The following is a 22,324-nucleotide window of genomic DNA, read 5'->3' on the forward strand; positions in this document are numbered from 1 at the left end:
TGGACTTTGGTGTGTCACAGCTAAGGAACATCTCTCATGAGAAATGAACCAATTTTTATCCCTTTTTTTTCTTGTTTAGCAAAAGGTGTTTGTTCTTTTTTTGGTGGCTCCAAGCCTGGCAACGTTACTCAGGCAATATGGCCAGTAAGATCAAGTGGTCATCTCCTTCTTCCAGCGTCAGCCACATGAATCTTTGTTAATTCATCAAAGGCAGTGTCTCTCCCCCAGATTTCCATCTTCTGGGCACCCAAATTAAAGCTGATTAAAATCCTGGTGCTGCCTTAAAATTAACATGCTTCAAAGGGTGAACGTGATAGAACACCCCCATAAATCACTTTTCAGAGTAGTCTGTGGTCTCCGGACCAGATCAGGAGGTGGACACGGAGCTGGGACTGGAGCTGGAAGAGGGAAACATTGCCTAAGCATGGACGGAGAGCCGGGGCTCCAGTGAAGGGAAACCACGTCTCCCAGTAGCTCGTGCAAATGAGTGAGGTTCTACTGTTAGTACAAGAGATTCCAGGTTACGTGCAGATGTGATGGATTAGTTTCCTTAATTAAAGTACCAAAATTAAAAGTTATAAGAAACACATCTAAATAAAACAATGGGCACTCCTTTAGGCAACGTTTCCTAAACCAATAAGCAAAAAGGGGGAAAAAAAATGGGATGCACCAGGAACTCTTAATTATGATATACTAACCAGACTGTGCATGGCACATTTTATTTCTATAAAACTATTAAAACTATTACAAAATATTCAAAAAATACATTTTAGTAAATTTACAGCAGTTATTTCTCAATTTATTAATGCAAAACATCCTTTTCTTCCCTCTGTACAAACTATCGTCTCCATCGTCACAGAATCGCCGCCATGTGCGCTTTTTAAAAAATATTATTTTCTAATAAACTTTTTTTTTTCTTTTGAAGTTAAAAATAACAAAGTTTCTTATGGTTTTTGCAAATAAAACGTTGGTGTAACAGTCTTGACTTCCATGAACGTGGCCAAATGGTGTTTTTTTTACAAAGCAAAACATGGAAAACAATACAGGAAATGACGTTACATTTGAAACTATTTAAATTAAAATAATATATTCTCAATATTTTACACTATTTCAAAAAATGAAATGTGATTCAGTTAAGTATTGATCTCTCAAAAAAATCTAATTTACAATTCTGTGTATAAAAATATAATTTACGGACCCCCATGAAGTTTGTCTTTTTCAGTGTGTTTGTTTCTTTGCTTGCTTGTTTTTTAGGCTTGCTGAAATGAAGGAGCAATGGAATGGAGAGGTGGGAACGTACAGAACTTTGCTTTCTGAAAGTCAGGACACACGTGACATGTAGAAAAATAGACTCTGCGCAGTTTTGCTTGGCCTCACAAAATAATTTTTTCCCCTATGAGTACAGTTCACATGATAATAAATTATCAAAGAAACTATTTAAGGCTCTTGAAGGTCCGGTTCATATCATTTAAAACATCTATTCAAAATACCAAAGAAATAAATATCCAGGAGAGGAGGAAAAAAATAAACAAAACCAACAACAAAACAACAAACAAAACAACAAAACAAAAGAACAAATAAAAATATATATATATTTATAAACTAAACAGAACAGAACTTCCTGGGGTCTTTGTTTCCCTTAAAGTCTACTTTGGACTGTCCTACTTAATTATTATTATTTTATTATTATTATTTTTAAGTCTTAATCCGTGCTCTTTTAAAAATATGTAATTTTTTTTCTTTTTTCTTTTTTTTTTAGGTTTTTCTTTTCTTTTTTTCTTTTTTTTTATTCCTTTTTTCCTCCTTTTTCTTTCTCTCTCTCTCTCTCCCTGTGTGTCTCTGTCTCTCCCTTGGAGGCTGACTGGTGGCTGGGGCAGCACAGGATGCTCTCAGCTGGACGGCACCACCATGCCTAGAGGGTGCAGAGAGTCACTATCCAGCACCCAGCTGCCAATGCGGTAGAGGAGGCGAGAGTACCAGTGGATGCCAGGGGAGGTGGGGGCATCCGTGGGAGTCCCCCCGCTGGAAGGGCAGAGGGTGGCCAGCATCCCCTGGAGCAGGCGGAAGGGAGCGAAGGCCCAGTGTGCCCAGCTGTGCTCCTCAATGACGGCGTAGCAGGAGGCCAGCACCCGGTTGATGAGGATGGTGCCCTGGGCAGTGAGTGGGGCATATGCTCCCGAAGCTTCCTCTCGCAGTGAGACGCTGTGCACGGCCGCTGGCAGGAGGTGCTGCCCTCCCTCTCCCAACACATAGACTCGTTGTCCAGGCCGTACACGGCTGGCGAAGAGCGCCTGGCTGCTGAGGGTCCCTGCCTGCGACTGGTTGTGTTGGGGGGCCACAAAGAGGAGGTGGGCAGCCGTCAGCAGCAGCCGGGCCCGAGGCTGCCGTGTCTCAATGACATAGAAGAGCTTGTGAGAGCCGTCCTCCCGGTCAAGGAAGGTGAGGAAGTCGCTGTAGAGCAGCCGTCCCTCTGCATCGGCAACCAGCACACGGTCCCCAGGGCTCAGGTCCTTCACCAGCTTGGTGCCGCCTTGCTCCAGGTGCACTGTGGCCGAGCCAGGGAAGCAGCCCCCAGATTTGGCCGCCACCGAGTTTTCTGTGCAGAGAAAGAGGCACAGCAGGGTTAGAGGGGGCACCCACCAGGTCAGGGATTGGGGCATGAGGGAACACCCCACTTCCCCTGCCACCCCGTTCCGCCTGAGAGGCACAGTTGCAGGACGCAGCCTTGCTCCTCTCCAAAATTCCTCCATCCTCATCTATAAACATGCCCCACTTGCACTCAGCAGGTCAAGTGATAGTTCCCTTTCTGCCAGATTTGAGCCGATGCATCTCCCTGTAGGTTAGGATTTACAAGGGTGGCATGTCTCATTAAGGAAATATTCCTGCTGAGAAAGCTGTTCCAGAACAAATCTCTTCTGGAAGAGCTTCCCACTTGACTACTGTTTGCCCTGCACCAACACCTGATGACAGATAACTCACAGGCTTTTAAAGCAGGGTGGTTTTCCTGGCATAAGTTTTCTCCTCTGGGTGACTGTCCATGCTCACAGTGCTCGGGGTCCCCACTCAGCTCTTACTGAAGGACCCCATCTTGGGCAGCAAACAGCAGACAGCAGGAGGAGGCTTTGCCACGAGGAGCACAAGAATTTGCCCACTGCCTGAGTGGAAAGCATCTCCCTAGATAGCATCTTCCTTGACTTTCCCACCCAACTGGAAGAAGAATGCTGTTCCGTGCCCCAAGGTGTCCCTGGAAAGCCCCATGCCTGTTCCAGACCCAAGAACAGCCCTCCTTCACCTCCTCCAGCTCTTGAAGCTACTCAGTTTAGATACAAAATGTTGTTGCCAGCTACTGCTGCTTTCCAGTGGTATGAACAATCACAGTCACAGAAAACAAACAGCAATGAGACTTTAAGTCTCTCTTGCAAATCCCCTTCTGGAAGCTGAGCCACATGAGGGGCAGTGGGAGAGGACCTCTGCCCTGTTGCAGGCTGATCTCTGACTTTACCAAGGAACTCTGCAGTGCTCCTAAAAGCTCTGATTTTCTGTATGTTGGGTAGTATCACACAGTATGTGACAGTAGGAAGCATCTTTGCTGCAGCTGTTGACATTCCTTACCCCTCCCTTGCTCTCTCCTGGTTTCTCCCAGTTACTCGCTAAGCCAGTTTAGAGTCCTGGTGATTTATCTCCTAGAGGTGGTTAGATTTTATATTTTGCCTCTGTGGTTGGTACTAAAGCTCTTATGATTTAAATAAATCCTTGGAAGGTCTCCTAATGACTTTCTCAGGAAGGACAGGAAGGGTGAAAATTAGACCGTTATTGATTTGCTAACGACTTTATCACTTCTCCTTCAGAAATGAAGCAGTGAGATCTCTAAGGCCTCTTCAGGGAGGACATGGCAACAAACAAGCTATGTGCTTTATGCAGAGCCCTCCGCCAGCAAACTACACCTTCCTACAAGCCGGCGGTAAAGGTCTGGCTAGAGCTTTGTTTGCATATTCAGGGACTTGATGAATAGATCTAGTAGTGTAGCAGCTCTACAAACATACCACTGAACTGGCAGAGGTGTGAAAATCTGCTTCTTTGAGCAGTGCTTGTTTGGGTTCTCTAATTAAAATCCAATAAAGGATCAGCATTGTCATTCTGATTCATGTAATAAATGCAGCCACTCTTGGAAGAGAGGACACTTCCATTTTTTTCCCAGCTTCTTCCCCCCTTTCCTCCCCCTCCCTATTTGTTCAGGTGCAGAAACCCTATGTGCCAATTCACACACATACTCTCCAAAAAACCCAGGACCTTCCAAGCACTATTTGCACAGCAGAGCCACTTTTCCAAGGCACTCAAGATCTGTATTTGAATTTTAAATGTAGAAGCTTGCTCTAAATACTTGCTGTAGCGCATTATCAATGTCCCTTTTACCACCCCTGCCTCTCCCTCCTCTGTCCTGGTGACAATAATTCAGGCCTTGGGGGAACTCTTCTTTGCATTCCAGTCTCCAGGATCATACTTTTTGCAAACAGAGAACTAGATAAAGAATCTTCCTGCCTGGCATTATGGGTTTTAATCTTCTCATAAGATGCTCTGTCATGAAGCGAGGTTTGGACAGTTTGAAATCAGGTTGAGAGGGTGGAATTCAAGCCTGCTGCCTTGCAGCCCGCATGGTACAGTCACACGACCCTTCCTGACACCCTCTAAATATTGCCCCCAAGTCCATGTGTGCCGAATCTCAATGAGCAGCTTGGGGTTACTCCTGCCCTATGAAACACCCACTGGGGTGGATTAGGGGGTGCGCTTGGCCTAAGGTCATCACACACCACAATCGACACCTTGAGCTATAAAGCTCATCTTTGCTATTGAAAGGGATGTTTCATATCACCGCAGGGCTGACAGCTTTGCAGGGCCTCCTTTTGCCTAGAAAGGACCAGGGAGCTGAACAAAAGCCATAGCAGGCTCTCAGGACAAAGCCCACATGGGCTAGGAAAGGTGCTACCTCTGCTCAGCCCCGGGGAGGTTTGGGCTGGATCAGGGGGGATAAACCCCTCTTGCAAATCCTCTCTTGCAAATCCTTGCCATGCCTGTTTCCCCATCGTGGGACTGCTGGTTTCGAAGCAAACGGCTATATTTAAAGAAAGCCCATTATTTTGTTTTGCAACCCAGTGATTCCTGAAACTTCCAGCAGGCTGCTGGGCTAGAGGATGTTGTATAAAGCGCTTTAGCTGCCATGCAGGCGGGTGGAGGGAGGCGGGGGGGGCGGACTGGCACTTGCCAGACGTTTTGCTTCCCCCCCCCAAAAAGTGTTCAGTGTCAAGAAAATGAACTCTGCGAGCCGGGGATGTCTTGCGAGCTGTTCCCAGGTTGAGACAGCGTGTGGCGTTGTAAGCACAGGGGAGGGGAGGGGAAAAAATTATATGTATGTGTATCCCTATCTGGGAATTTCCTAGCGACTACCGCTGAAGAACGCAGGGGACCACGTTAGTTATTTATTTTCCTGGAGATTAGCGATCGCGAGTAAGGGCGTGCAGCCAGCGGGGCGGCTGGAGACGGCCACTAGTGTTTGTGTTGAACATGCTCTTTGGATGGGGAAACCATCAGATCCCTCGGGGGGAGGAGAAGGGTGTGTGGCTGCGGCGCAGCGCTCGGCGGAAGGCTGGGCAGGCAAATCACCCAAATAAAAATGCTGTCCAAAAGTGCTGCAGCTGGCTGGCCTTTTTTTTTTTCTTCTTTTTTCTTTTTTTTTTCCCCTTTTCCCCTTTTTTTTATAACCCCTCTTTCCTTCCTTCCTTCCTTCCTTCCCTAACAGGCTGCTCCATCGGCGGCCCAGCTCCATATCCCCGAGGGGGTTCCACACGGGTCGGACAGGGCTGATGGGCACCTTGCAGGGACGGCGAGGAGGGAACCCGGACGGCATTAGAAAGGGCTGAGAAGGCTTTGGGGGGCTGAGCCGTGGCCCGGAGGTGGCCTCCACACACCCTTCGACGTGCCCCTGGGCAGGCTGCCCGCCTTACCTGCTTTGACGGAGCAGTGGATGTGCGCCTTGGACTCATAGTAGACCCAATCGAAGCCGGCCTCGACGGCCAGGCGGGCCAGCATGCCGTATTTGCTGCGGTCCCGGTCCGAGGTGGTGATGTCCACAGCGCGGCCCTCGTAGTGCAGGGACTCTTCGGAGTGGTGGCCGTCCTCGTCCCAGCCCTCTGTCACCCGCAGCTTTACCCCGGGCCACTGATTCATCACCGAGATCGCCAGGGCGTTCAGCTTGTCCTTGCAGCGCTGCAGGGCACACGGGGAAGGGCGCATGGCGGGGGGTGCTGCAGCCAGGGCAGGCACCCCCTTCACCATCTATTCCCCCCGCCACGGTAGCAACCTGCCCTCCCTCCCCAGCCAAACTGGCCTAGTCGCCCCCTTCTATCCCTCCCCTTCAAACATGCCGCACGATGCTCAGCCCTGGCTCGGCCAAGCTAAGCATCTTCTTTCCCGCCGCCGGGGAGAACAGGGAGGCAGGTGAGGAGGAGGAGGGGGGTGAAATTTAGGGACACTGGAGCAAGAGGGGTTGAAACACCGCAAAGACCAAGAGGGACGGAGTCGCCCCTTCCCCCGGCACCTGCCGCAGGGACAGGGGGGACCCCCAACGCCACCTCCGGCCCTGGGGTGTGAGTGTGTCGCTCAAAGCCACCTGCATGGAGCAAATTCCTGTCGCTAAGTGCCCTGTCCCCTTTCCGAGAGCAAAGTTTCTGACGAGAACAAACACTCGCCATATATCTCGGAGTCACGGATTCCCTCCCGGAATGTCTCTCCGCGTCTTTTCAGCTTAATTCTGTGTTGAAAGGGGTCTCAATACATGTTAACAGCCTTTATGTGCTGGAGGGAGGGGTGGGGTTTTTTTTCTCTCCCTTCGCCCATCACTCATTAGAGCCCTCAAAGCAGCATGGGCTGGGAGCATTCACTCCGCTTCAAACATACATCGGCGCTCGCCTACAAAGCCGAGCAAATCCATACAATAATACAGCTCTTAGTGGGAAGATGAAAAGCAAGGGAGGGCCAAGGAGGGAAGTTAAGCGAAGCAGGGATGCTATGCAAGCCAGGAGACTCTTAGTGTGGAGTGAAACGTTTCCAACTCTGTAGAGAAGCACAACAGGGTTTGCCATCGCCCCTTCGGAGCCACCGGCCTTTCCCGGGGCCTGCAGTACCGGAGTCCTGAAGGGACAGAGCAAAGGGGGGGGGGGGGAGGGGGGAAGGAAAGGGAAGTGGGTACAGCTGTGGAGGAGGCTGAGAGCTAAATGAAACCCTGAAAATTTGGTGAGAGGGGGGATCTTATCTTAGCCAAGGGCGGGGGGGGGGGGGGGTGGTGGAGCAGAAATAGACATGCCAGCGGGTAGGGAAAAAGAGCTCGTAGATCCTCGGAAATAGGAAATCAGCACCAAAAGCATGGAAAAGGGCTTGGCTAAAGGTGCACAAGTTGTGCCAACTTCCCCCCCCACTTCCCCCTTTTGAGAGGAAAATAACTCGCTGATATACGGGAAGTAGTTCGCTTGGTGCAGATATCAATGTGGATTACAGCCCCGACGGGATGCAATGAGCTGCTCTTCCCTCGCTTTTCCTGGCCTGACCGGGATGTTCGGCCGTCTGCAGGACCATTCCCTCACGTGTGCTCCCAGCACACATACTAACACACCGCAAAGGCCCCAGCAAGGCAAAGCTCCTCCATCACCCCGACGACGCTACTTTTAGGGACGTGACAAGGTTGTTCAACAAGAAAGTTCCCGGGTGTCTATTAACAGTCATAAAAAGCAATTCCAGCAATACACAAGTTCCCAAGAGATATAAAATGCAGTCGCGAGCTCACTTTGGACTCTCTGGCCTACCGTTTTATAGAAAGAGCCGAGTGTTTGGGGTACGGCACTGTTCCCGGCAGCAAAGCGCAGCAGCACAAGGAAGTTGAATTTAATTTGTTTTCCCCTCTCTCTCCCCCTCATACACCTGAGCGGATGGACATGTTCCTCCGCAGAGTTACAGGGGGAAGGGAGAGAAGGATCAAACGTCTCAGCTACTGATAAGGCAACAGCCCTGCGCCTCAAGGTGATGTCTTGGCCCGCTGCTGCGCAGGGAAGGCAGCAGGCAGCCGTGCGGACAGCGGTGCGGGGTTCTTCCCGCTCCCGGCCTGCCAGCACCAGCTCCCGGCTTCAGGCGAAATAAAGGAGAAACGATCTCCTAAAAGGACTTTCCTCCCTTTTATACTGCCTGAGCTGGATTGTCAGAGTCAAAAGCCGTGAAGCCCAGACTATTTATTAATTCATTGGGTCGTGTGCCACAAATCAAGCCCAATTCTGTTCAGCCACCGTGAAGCTCAGCAGGGCTGCCTCCACTAGCGCTTTGTGTGGAGGCAAAGTTGTTCAACAAGCCCTCTCCTGCCAGCTCCTAATCTCTTCACAAATGAATTGCTTGAAGGAAACACTTAACAGGTACCTGTCAGTGTAAACAACCTGGTGGGCTTCCTAAATGCCAAGTTGATCTCTAAATTCCTCACATCACGCACCGGTTGTGTGCCTGCATTACACGAGATTGCTATTTTATTTCATACAAATTCCAGCTTTATCATACTGACCTGGCCTCCTTATCTCTCCCCAGAATCCAGCCAATGGCTGGGGTGGGGGGGAGGGAAGGGAGGAAGGGGGGAACCTTCAGCAAACTTCTGTTGTCACCTGCAAAGTTGAGAACCTGACTTACCTACCTCTGTTTGCGTTTTCTGCCCCCCTTCCTTCTGGAGTTAATATTAACTGGCGGCTAATGCATTCGGCAACTATTCTGCAAGTTTAAAGATTCTATTCAAGAAAGGTCTCTCCATGGTTGAAGGGCTCGCGAAGCAGGCGTTTGAAGGCTGGGATTTAACGAGAGGTCGCTGGCCGGGGGAGAAAGAGAGAAGCAGGGCAGGGATACCGGCGGCAGCACCTCGGGGAGCTGCCGGCTCGGCAGTGCCCGGGGAGGAAGTGGGGGTTCAGGGCGACCCTTCCGCCCGCTCCCCAGCCGCGGTCCCCGCCTCGCAGGGGGGAGACGGAGACTGGCTCGGTTCCCCCCACACACACCTCGCTTCCTCTCTTTGCCACCGGGTTCCAGGCGTTACGGCCTCCCTGTCCCCGCTGCCTTCAGCCCACCTCCCCCCTTTGTGTCTAAGGCACGGGAATAAGCACTGAAGGGGGGGGGGGGGAGAAAAAAAGTATTTGTTTTCGTTTCGTTCGTCTGAGGGAAGTTGACAGAAGGTCAGGAGTTCAGACGCTGCCAGCTAATGCAGCGAGAGCGGCCAGCCGCGGAGCCGGCGCGGCGTGCCCCGGGAGAGCCGCCGGGCCGGGGTCAGCCCGCCCGCCGCCCCGGCCCGCAGCCCACCTCTCCCGGCCGGCTCCCGGCTCCCCCCTTCCCCGCCGCCCCGCTCCGCCGCGCACACGCATCCGCGCAGGGAGGGATGCGCCGTGCCCCGGCGGGAGCTCGGCTCCCGCGGAGCCGCCGCCGCCGGGCTGCGGAGGAAAGGGCGAAACCCGAGCCGGCGCGATCGATACGCGAGGGGAGTAAGTGGAGCTGAAAATGCGAGAGATGCTGCTGGCGCGCCGCACGCCTCTCACCGGAGGCAGCGAGGGAGGGAGGACCGCGGGTGCGCAGAGGGACGCGGACAGCGCTGCGCCCGAGCAGGGCACCGGCACCAGCTCCGCTCCGCACCCCTGCGCGGGGCAGCCGAGAGCGAGCAGGGACGCGCGGCAGCGCTGCGAGGTGCGGTGCGATTTAAGGTGGTCGGGAGGAGATAGATGGTGGCGGCCGCCGGTCCCTCGCCCCGGGAGACCCGAGAAACGTGCGGAAAATCAGGCCGAGGAACGGGGAGAGTTTGGGAAATTCCACCCCCCACCCCCTCTTCCCCGCGTCCACTCCCCGCCTAGTCCTTCCCGGCGAGTCCTGTTCTAGCACTGAAGGTGGGGCTTAAGTGTATTAATATTAAAAAAGCGCTGTTGACCTATATTTGGAGGAAACCCATTTCCAGTGTCTAGATTGCATGTAGTTTCAGAAACTCCGGGATTGGCAGAGCAATTGACTTCACCAAGCTCTCTGTTGAGCATGAATAATAATTATGAGGTGACTCTCGGAGAGGTTCTCGCTCCCTCTCCCTTTCTCCTTCTCTCTTTTTTTTTTCTCTTTTTGTATAAAATGGTTCCGCAATCCGATTCCACCCGAGATCCAATATTTACCCAGTTGTAAACCTTGTGCCATCAGATTTTTTAAAACAGAAGGTGATGCAATGCCGATAAGTTGCAAGTCCCTCCCCTGTGGAAGTACCAGAGCATTGGTTGCGAGCATCCTTAAAGAAATATCAATATATTTACGCTCTGATGGGCACAATAACAAATGATGGTATTGCAATACGAGCTGTAATAATACGGAATCAGGAGAGGAATGGTCGATCCGGCTTCAGCTGCCTTTTGTGAGTGCACGACTGCATGCCTACTATATTTAGAATATGCTCGCGAGGGGAAAATAATAGTAATAATGAAGGGTAAAATGAAATGAGGAAAAAAAGGGAAAAGAAATAAAATAAGATCTCTCTCTCTATATATATATATATAAGATCAAGCCAGCAGGCGTAGCAACCGAGGAGTACGTTTGTAATAATGAGTGGGTGGCCTGGCGGTCACTATACACTTGGGGTCCTCTGTGCTGTTTGCAATTCGTTTGATCAAAGTGCATCCTTGGGGACAAATGCAAACAGCAATCTCTAACCAAGTTACAGGGAACGCCATGGCACGGTAATGACTGTAAGTATCACACAGATTCCCCCACCGAACAGCGAGATAGCTCCAGCCCCTGCTAACTTGTCTGGAGAGATGGTATTTACATTCAATGGGGGGAACTAGCCGAGTTTGGAGGGGCGGGGGGAAGAGGGGGAGAGGGAAAGGGGGGGCTTTCAAAAATACTAAGACAGATGCGTCCTTTAGGATTGCTCAGAGAGGTTAACAAACACAAATACAGGTATCTCTGTGGCTCTACCTGAGTCATCAGTCTGTCAGCTCCCGTGTTCTCTTCATCCTTAAAAATAATGTCAGGGTTGTAATTTGGGGTTAGTTCTTTAAATCTCTCGGAGTTTCTTGTGATCTTCCCTTCATATCTTCCACTGGCCCCTAGGGTCTTCTCTGCCACATTGGGAATAAACTGCTTATAGGCTAAAGGGGTCAGCTTTTTGGGGTGTCTCCTTTTTCCAATGCCCCTGCCTGGTCCACAAGTCAGCCCAGAGGAGACTAAAAGAGCGCAGATGAAGCCCACCAAGAGAATTCTTGTCAACAGCAGCATTTCGTCCATTGAATCCAATTACTTCAAAGCTTTCTGTGCCTATCCCTGGCTGTCTCTCTAGAGCTCTCTCGCCTCCTATGTCCTTGTCTGCTTTCTGAATCGTATACTATCCACCGATCCCTAGCAAGACAGGTGCTGGAATGGCAGGCTTTAGGTCGCTGATAACGGAACACATCGGAGTTTGGTCGGGAGACAGCAATCGAGAGACAAAAAAAGGGTCTGATTTTAATGGTAGCAAAGCAAGACGCTTGTGAGAGGAGTCTGCCTTTAGTTCTATATTATAGCTGCCAGGGCCGCGAGCTGATTGGCCAAGGCGAGACAAGCTTGTCTTCTGATGTTTTAACCCTCAAAAAGGCAACAAATTCTTGAAAGATTTTTTTTTACCTCCTTATACCTGAAGGGCTTGGAGCTGAGCGGGGTGGAGATCGCGCTTTCTTGGGATAACATCAATTACACGCTGGTTTTTCTTTTTTTTTTTTCTTTTTCTTCTTCTTTTTTCTTCCTTTTTTCAAAAACTTTCTTGGCAGAATGGTACATTTGTCAGCAAGAGGAACAGACGCCTCTGTGGAAGAAGGGGGGGGGGGGGAATAAGATTAGCAGCCTCCCTCAGTACAAGTCAAGTTTCTAAGGGCAGTTGCGGTTAAATAAAATGCCGAATTATCGGGGAGCCGTGCAAATAAAAACGCATTGGGGAAATATTAACGCCCGGGGAGGGGGGGAGGGGGGGTATAGGTAATGCCATTTAAGAGCGCACCCACCTAAAGGGCTTTATAACAGGTTTCTTCTTCTTGAAAAGGGAGATTGCTCTCCCTCCTGGAGACATACATTTTTAACCACACTCGCCTTTTAGCTGATAAATGACTACTTTAAAGGCAGAAACAAGCCTGATGCGAGGCGGCAGTTATATGAAGTTAGCGCGGCTGACTTGTGTATCACACAGCTGCAGTGGGGAGAGATCTAAATGCCACTTCTCTTTTCCTTTGTAAATAATAAACCCGGGACCATCACCCACTTTAAAATAATGCTGTACCTTCAGAAGTGCATGAAAAGTCATCTGATTAAAAATAGATGCTCTCCTGAGCACGCTGGGGCTGCATTCTTTGTTTCTTGGGTCCAAGGCGAAGAGGAGCGTTTTAGACTCTCACACCTCCTTGCGGGGTGTCATTAAGTTTTTAAGAAAAGCATCGTGTTGAAAGCATCCGCAAACACAATTAACAGAGATCGATCCAAGCAAAGTGAATGGAAAGGGGATAAGTTTAATGTTAAATTAATTGTTATCTCATGCAGCATGGCAAGTGATGTCTTTATCCCGATCTCCAAAAGCTACTAATCAGACAAAGGTGTTGAGAGACGAGCAAAACTGCAGAGATGGGGCTGATAGAGCAGGTTAGACAGAGAAGCAGAGTCCCATATGAACAAACACTTCTCTGCCTGTGAAGAGCTCATTTACTTTTGCTCCTAAGAAAATACAGTTTGTCCAAGGATCTAGAAACTTTCAGGAGTTTTTTTAGGAGTTCTTAAAAATGCCAGGCAGACACGCTGGAGTAATTCAAAGTCCACTCTCTGACACGCTCCTCCCAAATAACTTTTTCTTTTCTCTTTTCTTTTCTTTTCTCTTCTCTTTTCTTTTTTCTTTTTTCTTTTTTTTTTTTTCTTTTTTTTTCCGGCCGGTGCCATCGAGCTGAGTCCTAATCAACTTAAACCACGTGAAAATGGACTTTAAAATTAGCTTTAAAGTGGTAAAAAAGCTGCATATCCGTGAGCTGGAACAAGCAGGACAGGACGGACTTTTCAAGGGATAGTGGTCTTTTTTCACGTGAACTTTACAAAAGAGCCGAAGGGAGTGAGCCGAAGCTCTCACACCGACTCCAACTGGTGCTCTTCCCCCCCTTTTTTTTTTAGCCTACACTTTTCCTCTGCTATTTATGTTTCTTTGTAGAGTTTCAGTGAATCATTGATTTCTCACTCACTCTTCTTTATATTGAAGAGTTTTGACTTGGGAATGGCAGAAAAGTTAGAAAGCCAGCAGCTTGGCTTCTAAGTTTTTATCAACCAACTTAGTTGCAGAAACAAGTTGTAGAACATCTAAATACCTGCTTCATGCTGTTAAAAAACAAACTTCAGTTTTATCTCCCCGTCTGCGTGCATGTGAGAAGACAGATACAAGGAATATATAATTTATACAAAAGAGGGTATGTTCTTTTGATGTGGTTCCTTAAACAGCATGACTTGATATAACAGTTGATTAAACAGTGCCAAGGAATAAAAGCTATTCTTAATGGTGTGGGATACTGCAAATCTTTTATCACCCCTCTTACCTTGTCCCCTCCCCAGGGAAAGATGATCGATATCCCAGGCACTAGACGGGTGGACATCGCAATGAAGAAGTATAGAGAATAAGGATAAACTCCCTCATTATCAGATTGCCATATGTACAAAGCAGTCACCCAAAGATTAACAGGAAAGGAAACGCAAAGAAGGAATTAATTAAATGCAAGTAATAAATGCGGGGGGGGGGGGGGGGGGGTAAAGGGAGAAATCAAGAAAAGTAACTGTGGGAAGCTTGAAATCACCCTCCTATCAAATTAGATGTGAAAGAAAGCAGAGCTGGGGGGTGCGGGGAGGCTCTGCTCAGTTTCAGAGCAGGCTGGTGCTGGCCGCGGCCCCGCCGGGACCTGGGCGGGGGGACCCGGGGGGATGCGCTCCCGCCCGCCCCACCGCTCCCCGGGCCTCCGGGATGCGCCCTGCCTCTCCTACCCACGATAAGGTTTTATTTTTCTTCCTTTTATTTCTTTTTTCCTCCCTCCTATGCCACATTTTCTGGGGAAAACTACCCCCAGAGCCCCCCAGACACAGCCTCCCGTCGGCGGGAGAGGCTCCGCCACACATGTTCCCCACGCTGGTGCCCCGGCCCCGCCGGCCGTGCACACCCACCATCCCCAGCCCCAGCCTGGCCCGACCCACACCCATCCCTGCCCGCCCTCAGGTTGTAACAACAACAACAACAGCAGCAGCAAAAACCCCAGCCAAAGCAGCAGCAACAGCCACTGATCAGGCAGTGGTGCCTTCTTTACAGGGGTTAATGCCTTGGTTGCGGATCATAAAAATCAATGTTGTGTCCTGTTGGCTCCCCAAATCTGCAGGCTACTCTTTTGCTCCCTGGGGAGGCAAGCTGGGGCTGTCCCAGTCTTCTGATGCTCTGCACCTCTCTGCCCATGCTACCACAAACCAAGGCCACTGCTGACTCCCATCTGGAGCAGCCCGCAGGGGTCCCTTCAGGGCTGCCCAGGGTGAAGGTACTGGGGAAGGCCCCTGACTGCACGCTCACTTGCTCCACCACCCCTTTCCCACATAGCCCTGTCCCTTCATCTGGAGCTGCCATCAGGCTCCCTGTTGGGCCCCAGAGCCCTGGTGGGGTGGTGGGGATGCCCTTGGATTATCTGGACCCCTGGTCCTTCTGGGTACAGCAAGCGCCACAGTTCCAGGAGCATCCACCACTGACCCCACAGTGTTTTATCTTTCTTGCTTTTGTAGAAGCACCCATCACAGCCCCATAGCCCTGCTTTCTTTGCTGGCATATAGGCCCTTCCAGCAGCTTTGCCAAATACCATGGCAGCTCTAAGGGTTGTGCACCCTGTGGGTCCATGCCTGGGGCCTTGGGACCACATGGGGCCCAGGCTACAGATGGGCGGATGTGTGTACAACTGGGCCCAGGCCAAGCTATTTGAAAATCTCAGTTATTATTGATCTACTTTTTTTTTTAATTATTATTCTTTTATTTAGTTTTTAAATCTGGACTTGCTGTTGGCTGTTTGCTCTGCATAAAGCTAGGGGAGGGCTCAGACTGCACAAGTGAGGTTGCTCTTTGGCTATTTTAAGCTCTGTGAGTTTTCTTGAGCTGATGTATTTTGATTGATGAATCCCAAAATACAGGATGTTCCCCTCAGAAAATTGGAGAGCTTCGTTCTCGTAGCTCTTTGCACTGGTGGTATTGCAATTTCCATCTTGAAAATCAAGTTAGAAATCTAAGTTCAGAATTCCTGGCCAGCCTGCGACTATACCTGTACAGTGACAAGCAGAACAAGTCTTGTTCCTTGGAACTGCCTTCCAAAAACCCCAAACCTCTGGCATCAACAAGAAAAATTAAGCTCCTGGGTTTCCACCCATTTTGGTTTGACAGCAAAATTCAGGGGGCCACACAGCTGAAGCCTGGTACCTGCTTCAATATGCCCTTAGTTTGGCAGTAATCTATGAGCATTTCTGCTGCAGGAAAGAAACACTATATGCATAAGAAGATGCAGAAAACGGTTGTTTTCCAGAATAACTGTGTCTACAGGCATTGATTTTGCAGTTTTCATAACCATCTATTTGTGGATTAATGCTGATCATTGGCTTGAATATGGTCAATAGAACCTTCCATTACACATGCAAAAAAATATTGTAGGCAGCATGATTCAGAAGACTTTGTTATCTATGTTTTCTGTGTATATTTGCTGCTAATCCAAATTTTAAGGCAGAGTTTCCTGCAGGTTTCTTTATATCCTCAGCAGGGCAATACATAGTGTCTAATTACAGATTTATAGAGAAACTCTTAGATTTTTCTTTTAGGTCTTTTTGCTTCTCCTTGGATAACCCAACATTTTCCCATACCAATAGGTTTTTCTAATTTTCTTTCCTGGATTGTGATCTGCATTCCTTTCCAGCCACTTCTTTCTGGCCATGACTGGGGAAAATCCCATCTGAGGTGTTTCTGTCCATTCGGGTAAGGAGGGAGGGAAGCAGCCGCTAGGGGAGCTCCATGTTGGGAGTAACCTCCGAGCATCTTCCTCACAGCTTACACAACTTTCTGCAGTCCCCAGGAGTGGAAGTCTGAAAGCACGTGTTAAGTTTAAAACAAAAGAGCAGAAACATACGAAATGGGAAACTTTTTGAGCTTTGTTTCTTTTTTTTTTTCAAAAGCTACAATTTTATAACCAAGTGTTTGAAATATCTTGCTTGTCCCTCTGTACACTGAATTGTGATGTGTGTGTATGTGTGTGTGAGCTTATCCAAGTGGAGGTGAGAAGTTACCACGGCACATATTTCTTAGATTTCTGATGACCTATAAAATGAAGGGATATTGAAATGCAGCTGCTTAAAAGCCAGACATGAGTATGAGAATATGCAGTGTTTAGTGCCAGTTGTAATGCTGACTTGCTTTCCTGGTCATTGGCAGGTGACTTATATCCACATAAACATTTCTAAAAATAAACCTTCAGAAGGAATCATATCTCTGCCTCATTGTTGTTGTTGTAAAAATTAACTGGATTATTAATGGGTAGCATGTTAATTTGGGTTTTGGTTGTTTATCTAAGGAATTTATCTGGGCAGCTGAGTCAATGTTCATTAAAGGTTGTGGGTGTATGAAGAGCCAAAATAGATTTTTTTTCCCATGCAGATCAATACTAACAGGTTCTTACTTGGCTGTCTTGGGGTCCCACCTATTCTCAAATGTACCCCTGAGTATGAAGAAGCTATTTATTTTAACAGGCTTGCTCTCATTGCTTTCAGTACCAATGATTATTGAAGATAATAAAAGCGTTTAAGATAAAAAAAGAGCCAGTATTTGATTTATATTAATTCTATTCCCAAACAGTTAATGGAAGAATTACCTTTTAGAAAGTTCTGCATTTTAAGGCACTGTTTTCTGTTCAGAATAAAAAAATAAGGAGGATACATAAATAGAATTGTAAAATGCAAGTAATGCTAGCTGTCTGACTTGCACTGCTCTTGCATGTTAGGGAAAAAGTGCAGAGTCATATTTTGAAATATCGAGCAATAATACATCTCCTGGTCTGTCTGATATGACAGCCAGACAGGGGATGCTAAGAGAAACCTGATGGCATGAGATAAATTCAATCTTAACTTTCTGGCTCTAGCAGTGTGAGGTTGGCTTGCCCAAAGTACACAAACCAACAGACTGGATCAAGGCCCTCTGTTTGGGCAGAGATCAGAAACAAAGCTTGCCCTCTAAAGTCCACCTCATAGCCAGATCCAGCCATGGTAACCACTGTATTCACTGGGCCATGGCAGCAGGAGAGGTATGTGCATGATTGTCTTAGTTTTTCTTGTTTCCTTACATTTGCAGACTATTTTTGAGCATAGTTTACATGTTTTCTTTCTTTTTTCCTGGCATATTTACACCCCAGCTTTTTTAAATGCTTTGTTCCTGCCAGTCAGTTTAGCAATTTGCTTGTTAAAACAGTTCCTAATATATTGTATATTACTGAAAATGACTTAATTGTTCTATTTCTTTCTGACCCCAATAAAAAATGTCCCTGATATTGTCTGAGTTGCTCTCTGTTCACAAAAGCCTACATATATGTCACCGGGTGACTTTGAAACACTTCTTAGATATATCAATTCCTCTTATTTATTTATTTAGATTTGTAATAATGACAGTAAATGGCCATCTGAATCAATCTGGGCACTTTGCAGTCATTAATACTGCAGCATCGATATCACATAACACAATTATAGTGCAATAAATTACCCATATGCCTCATCTTTTGCCCAACCAAAATAAGAGCTCCCCATATCTATCACGTTGCTCATATATGCTCTTTCCCTCTAAAACACCTTGATAGCTGAAAAAAGGGCTCTGAAATGTTCCTGAAAGCTTAACAAACCCTTGTCCTTTCCAAGTGAAGACACAGATATGAGAGCTCAGGAAATTGCGTGTGGGATGCTCCATCAGCTAATACATCCCTGTGAATGGAGAAGGGCCCAATCCTCTGCCCAGTCAACTAATGAAGCTTACTTGTATTAACATCATAAAACCTCAGGACATCTTCCATTGATCACATCTGCAACTGGATTGTGTGACAAGTTTAGGAAGTCTTCGGGTCACTCATCAAAAGCCAAGCTTTCTACACCAAAATCAAAGTCTTGGATTTTGTTTAGAAATCCGTTCAAACTAAGTCACTGATAACAGTTGTAAAGTGAGTGTAAACCCAGAACTAGGAGTAGGCTGCCACATTTCAATTTCCAGATTAGTATCAGAAATAATGTAATAAAATGCCCAGTTCAGCAGCTTAATCTCCAAGTGTGGAAGGATTGTATAACTGCAGAATGATTTGCATCAAACCCCACCATCCTCTGTCAGGTTATGGTGTAAGAAAACTTCACTGCAGCTTCTTTCTGGGCATGCAGTAGCAGCACTGATCATTTTTACCTCAAATGGCTTTTTGGAGCATTTTTACCAGGGGGACAGAGGGAGGGAAGGTTCTTGGGTGCAGAGGGTCCTTTATACAACCATGAACTTGGAGCTCCTGTGCCGGGCTGGAAGGGGAAAGAAGCTGAAGCAATGATTTTGCAAAAGCAGTAGCTTGAAGCCTCAGTAATCCCTGGATTCAAGAAATTAGAATCCTTTTTCAAATTTCCCACAGGATCCCCTTAGAAAGCCCATTAGGATAGCAGACTTGACCCTGGTAGGCCTTGATTCAAAGTCCTCTGGATTCAGATGGAGCCTTTCTGTTGTTTTCAGTGGATTTTGCATCACTTTGATGCTAAGTCCATTACATTTGTGTTGCTCAGAGCAAACTGCTCTTGGTGCTGTTAACAATTCCTCAGATTCATACATAAAAGCAGAGAGGTAACACAATGGTTTTACAGCATCAAAGTAGCATGCCCTGCTCAGTTCCCGTGTGAGATTTCTTTGGGTAACTCAATGAGCAGCTCTACTGGGTAACAAACTGTATTAACTATTCGTGCTAGACAGTTGTGTCTCCTTCACAAGTGTGGCAGTATTGCCCAAATCTGCCATAACGTGACAACTAATCTATTGGTCAAATTTGTTTGTAAAATTAATCAATTTCAATCACTAATTGCCTTTGGGCAATAGTTCAATTATGCCCTCATCTTTTGGCTCTTGGTATCATGAAAACAGCTAAGTAAGATTTGAAAAGTAATATGTCTCACTAATGCTCAGAATGAGACAGTGTTGATGTTGATGCTTATTTTATTTATATAACCACTTTTTCTGCACATGCCTTCTCTCCAGGCATGGAGTAACAATGCGTTGAAAATATGGTAGTGCATGGTGTATCCAGCTATATGTAAAATAGCATTAATGACCAAAGAAGGCCACTTTTGAGGAGTATGACGTGTATCTCACTCCGGTGCTGTAGTTACAAGAATTTAGCATCTCTTAAGGTTTGAACAACAGAACAGCTTTGTTTGAACAGCTCTTCTCTGTGCATATATTTCTACATAGAAGAAAAAAATTAAATTTGCTGGAAGTGCAGAGATTTTTTCCAAATTAAAAAAAACACACTCTTGAAATATTCATAACAAAAACCAAACCAAAAAACCCCACACTATTACTTCACTCAGCCTTCCTTTCAGAAAGCAAAATAAATCATAATTTATGCATGGAGGCTTGAAAATCAAGATCGTCACAGAGTAGCATAAGGGCAGCCTGACAAAGTAAGGCACAGACCATAGGCTAGAAAAACACCCAGCATGTAAACAAGGTGATAGAGACAATTGGGCAAAACTGAGAGCTTAGTGATTTTTGAGGCAGGGGAGGATGTTTCTCTGATATAACCTAAGGGAATTTTGAAATCACTCCAAAATGCACTACCTGAAGACAGGCAATTTTTGGAATGCTTTCATATTATGTCATTATATCTAAATATGCTGAGCAAAGAGCAGGATAATATTTCCTCTTCCTCTATGCTGTTAAAACAAATTCAATTTGGGGTAAAATTACTCAGCCTTAATCAGTATTTTTTTGCTATTAGTATCCAGTTTAATCCCAGGGTAAGTCAAGTAGGCTGCAGATACTGGTGCAGCTTGATATTACTATTTTTATTCATTTCTGTTTACTGTGGCAAAGCTTAGAAGCCAAGAGAGAATCAAGCACCATTTTACCAGTCTTTACCCAAACAAATCTAAGAAGTCTCTTCTTCGAAGAACCTACTCTTTTATTTGTAGTTTGTACTTCACCTTATCTGTGTGAAGACCCATTGAAGTAAGTACAACAATTTACAGAATGGGGCATACTAAGATTTCCAATCTGGTACAGCAAAATTAAACTTCATAAAAGTCCCCAGTTGCTGTTAATAGGATGTAGTGCGAGAAATATCTCACTTGAATTGGCTGAAGGTCTCATCTATACATTTTAAAGCTTTCTGGCCAGCCTCATTTCTAGATATTGCTGAGGCAGTTATATTCAGAGTGTTTCAAAGAGACTGGATACTTACATAATTGGAGTATCTATGCTGAGTAGACAGTTTTAAATGATGTGTGAGCTTTAGTAATTTTTGATGGAAAGTTCCTTTCAGTATCTGGAGCCAAGAGGAAACTCTCCTTTTAAACACCTTGTCGTGTAAATACCCATTTTGAGTGTCAGCCAGCAGTAGTCACTGGGCCTAACTGGAGGCAAGGGGGGAAGGTTTTAAAGACACCTAGTGATTTGGTAGCATAGAGGCCCTTCTTAAGGAGTGACTTGTGCATCTGCAAGCTCTGGCATAAGGTTGAATTGTAACAGCTTCACAAGTCATTGCATGGTGACTGTCTGACTCATGAAGAACGTACAAGATGAAGTTAATGGGACAGTCTAGGCAAGCTAGTGTTGCTTGGTAGTAGTTCAGTAAGCTAGGAGAGCATGCGTGGCCAGTTAGGGTAGGTGAGTTTCAGCATAGTAGCTGACTCAGCCTTGTCACTGCAGTACTTCTTTGAATCTTACAGATCCATAAGTGGCTTTTCAAAACGTCACTTAGGTATGAAAATGTTGCCCAAGTTGTTCAGTCAATCAAGAATCAGACTGTGGGTGACAAGTCCTCTGCAGAGGAAAGAAGCAAAAGAACCCCACACCTTTCAAGTCACAAACACCACATGGAGAATAGATATCTTTAATCTGTATTGCCATTTTCCAATCAGATGTCTTGAAGTTCATACGTTAAATTGTATTTTCTCTAGAAATAAGGATTATTTCAGGCTATGTTTTTATGAGATTATCAGCCTTGGAAAAACGCTGCTAAGATGTTAGTCTTCTGCACATGACAGCCACTTAGAAAAACAAGATTTCTTTTTTTGTTCTTGCACTATAAACTTTTTATTTCCTATTGAATACATTTATTATACATTAACATAATTACTTTAATTTATTACCTTAGTAAATGTCAGACCCATAAGAAGTCAGCGTATTACGCGTGTTACACTGCACTCATTCTGTTTAACAAAGAGCCTTGAACAAACGATCCAACTAAGCGTCAAGTTTCTACTTTATGTAGGCATTTTTGAGAGCATTGTGCAATAAAATGTGCACTTGTAATTAAATTCTGCCTTTGTTTATACCTACATACTTCTGTTGGGATCCGTGCAGTCTGAAACCTGGAAAGCCATGTCCAGCTGGCTAGGGTGCCAGAAAGCCCTGTGTTGCTAGTTCTGACCATAGCCCTTTTAATATATTACACGACTCTTAAATCCTGAATCTATGGACAGAATTTTTTCTGTCTTTCTTTTCTTTTCTTTTCTTTTCTTTTCTTTTCTTTTCTTTTCTTTTCTTTTCTTTTCTTTTCTTTTCTTTTCTTTTCTTTTCTTTTCTTTTCTTTTCTTTTCTTTTCTTTTCTTTTCTTTTCTTTTCTTTTCTTTTCTTTTCTTTTTCTTTTCTTTTCTTTTCTTTTTTTTCCCCCCTAGGGTTAAAAAATATTAGAACCCTCAAATCTGCTATTTAAACCCCGCTAGATTCTGGTTAGTACAATTATGGGATAGAATCCAAAATGATCCCCAAAAGTTTATCTGCTTCTTGCACTGAACCAGGATCATCTATTTACAGGTGGCTTCACTATTAAACATGCAGATTTTGGAACAAGTCCATGTTAGAGGCACTGGCCACAACAATGTGCATCCTCTGTGGTGCTTCATTGAAAGAGAACTGCAGTATGCCCTTTCAGCCCTCCTGTGGCTTCCCCAGCAGCAGGTACTCCATAGGTAACTGCTGACCATGTGCTTTGTTAGAGGAGGC

General features: G+C 46.4%; 1 protein-coding gene across 2 annotated transcripts; it reads right to left on the minus strand.

Annotated features, from left to right (window-relative positions):
* Positions 1-287: 287 nt before the first annotated feature.
* SHH (sonic hedgehog signaling molecule) lies at positions 288-11,785 on the minus strand. Of its 2 annotated transcripts, none has more exons than XM_061467994.1 (3): positions 11,014-11,785; positions 6,000-6,261; positions 288-2,596 (listed from the first exon to the last, which is right to left on the minus strand). In XM_061467994.1, the coding sequence occupies exons 1-3, from the start codon at positions 11,320-11,322 to the stop codon at positions 1,890-1,892; spliced, it is 1,278 nt and encodes a 425-aa protein (XP_061323978.1). In that variant the 5' UTR covers positions 11,323-11,785; the 3' UTR covers positions 288-1,889. The 2 variants fall into 2 exon arrangements, with proteins under 2 accessions (XP_061323978.1, XP_061323979.1); XM_061467995.1 differs by lacking the exon at positions 11,014-11,785 and adding an exon at positions 7,854-8,164.
* Between the last annotated feature and the right edge of the window lie 10,539 nt (positions 11,786-22,324).

The sequence above is a fragment of the Pezoporus flaviventris genome, unplaced genomic scaffold (assembly GCF_033815535.1).
Source record: "Pezoporus flaviventris isolate CSIRO_AGI_PZ_B2104156 unplaced genomic scaffold, CSIRO_AGI_Pfla_v1 ptg000047l, whole genome shotgun sequence".
Lineage (NCBI taxonomy): Eukaryota > Metazoa > Chordata > Aves > Psittaciformes > Psittacidae > Pezoporus > Pezoporus flaviventris.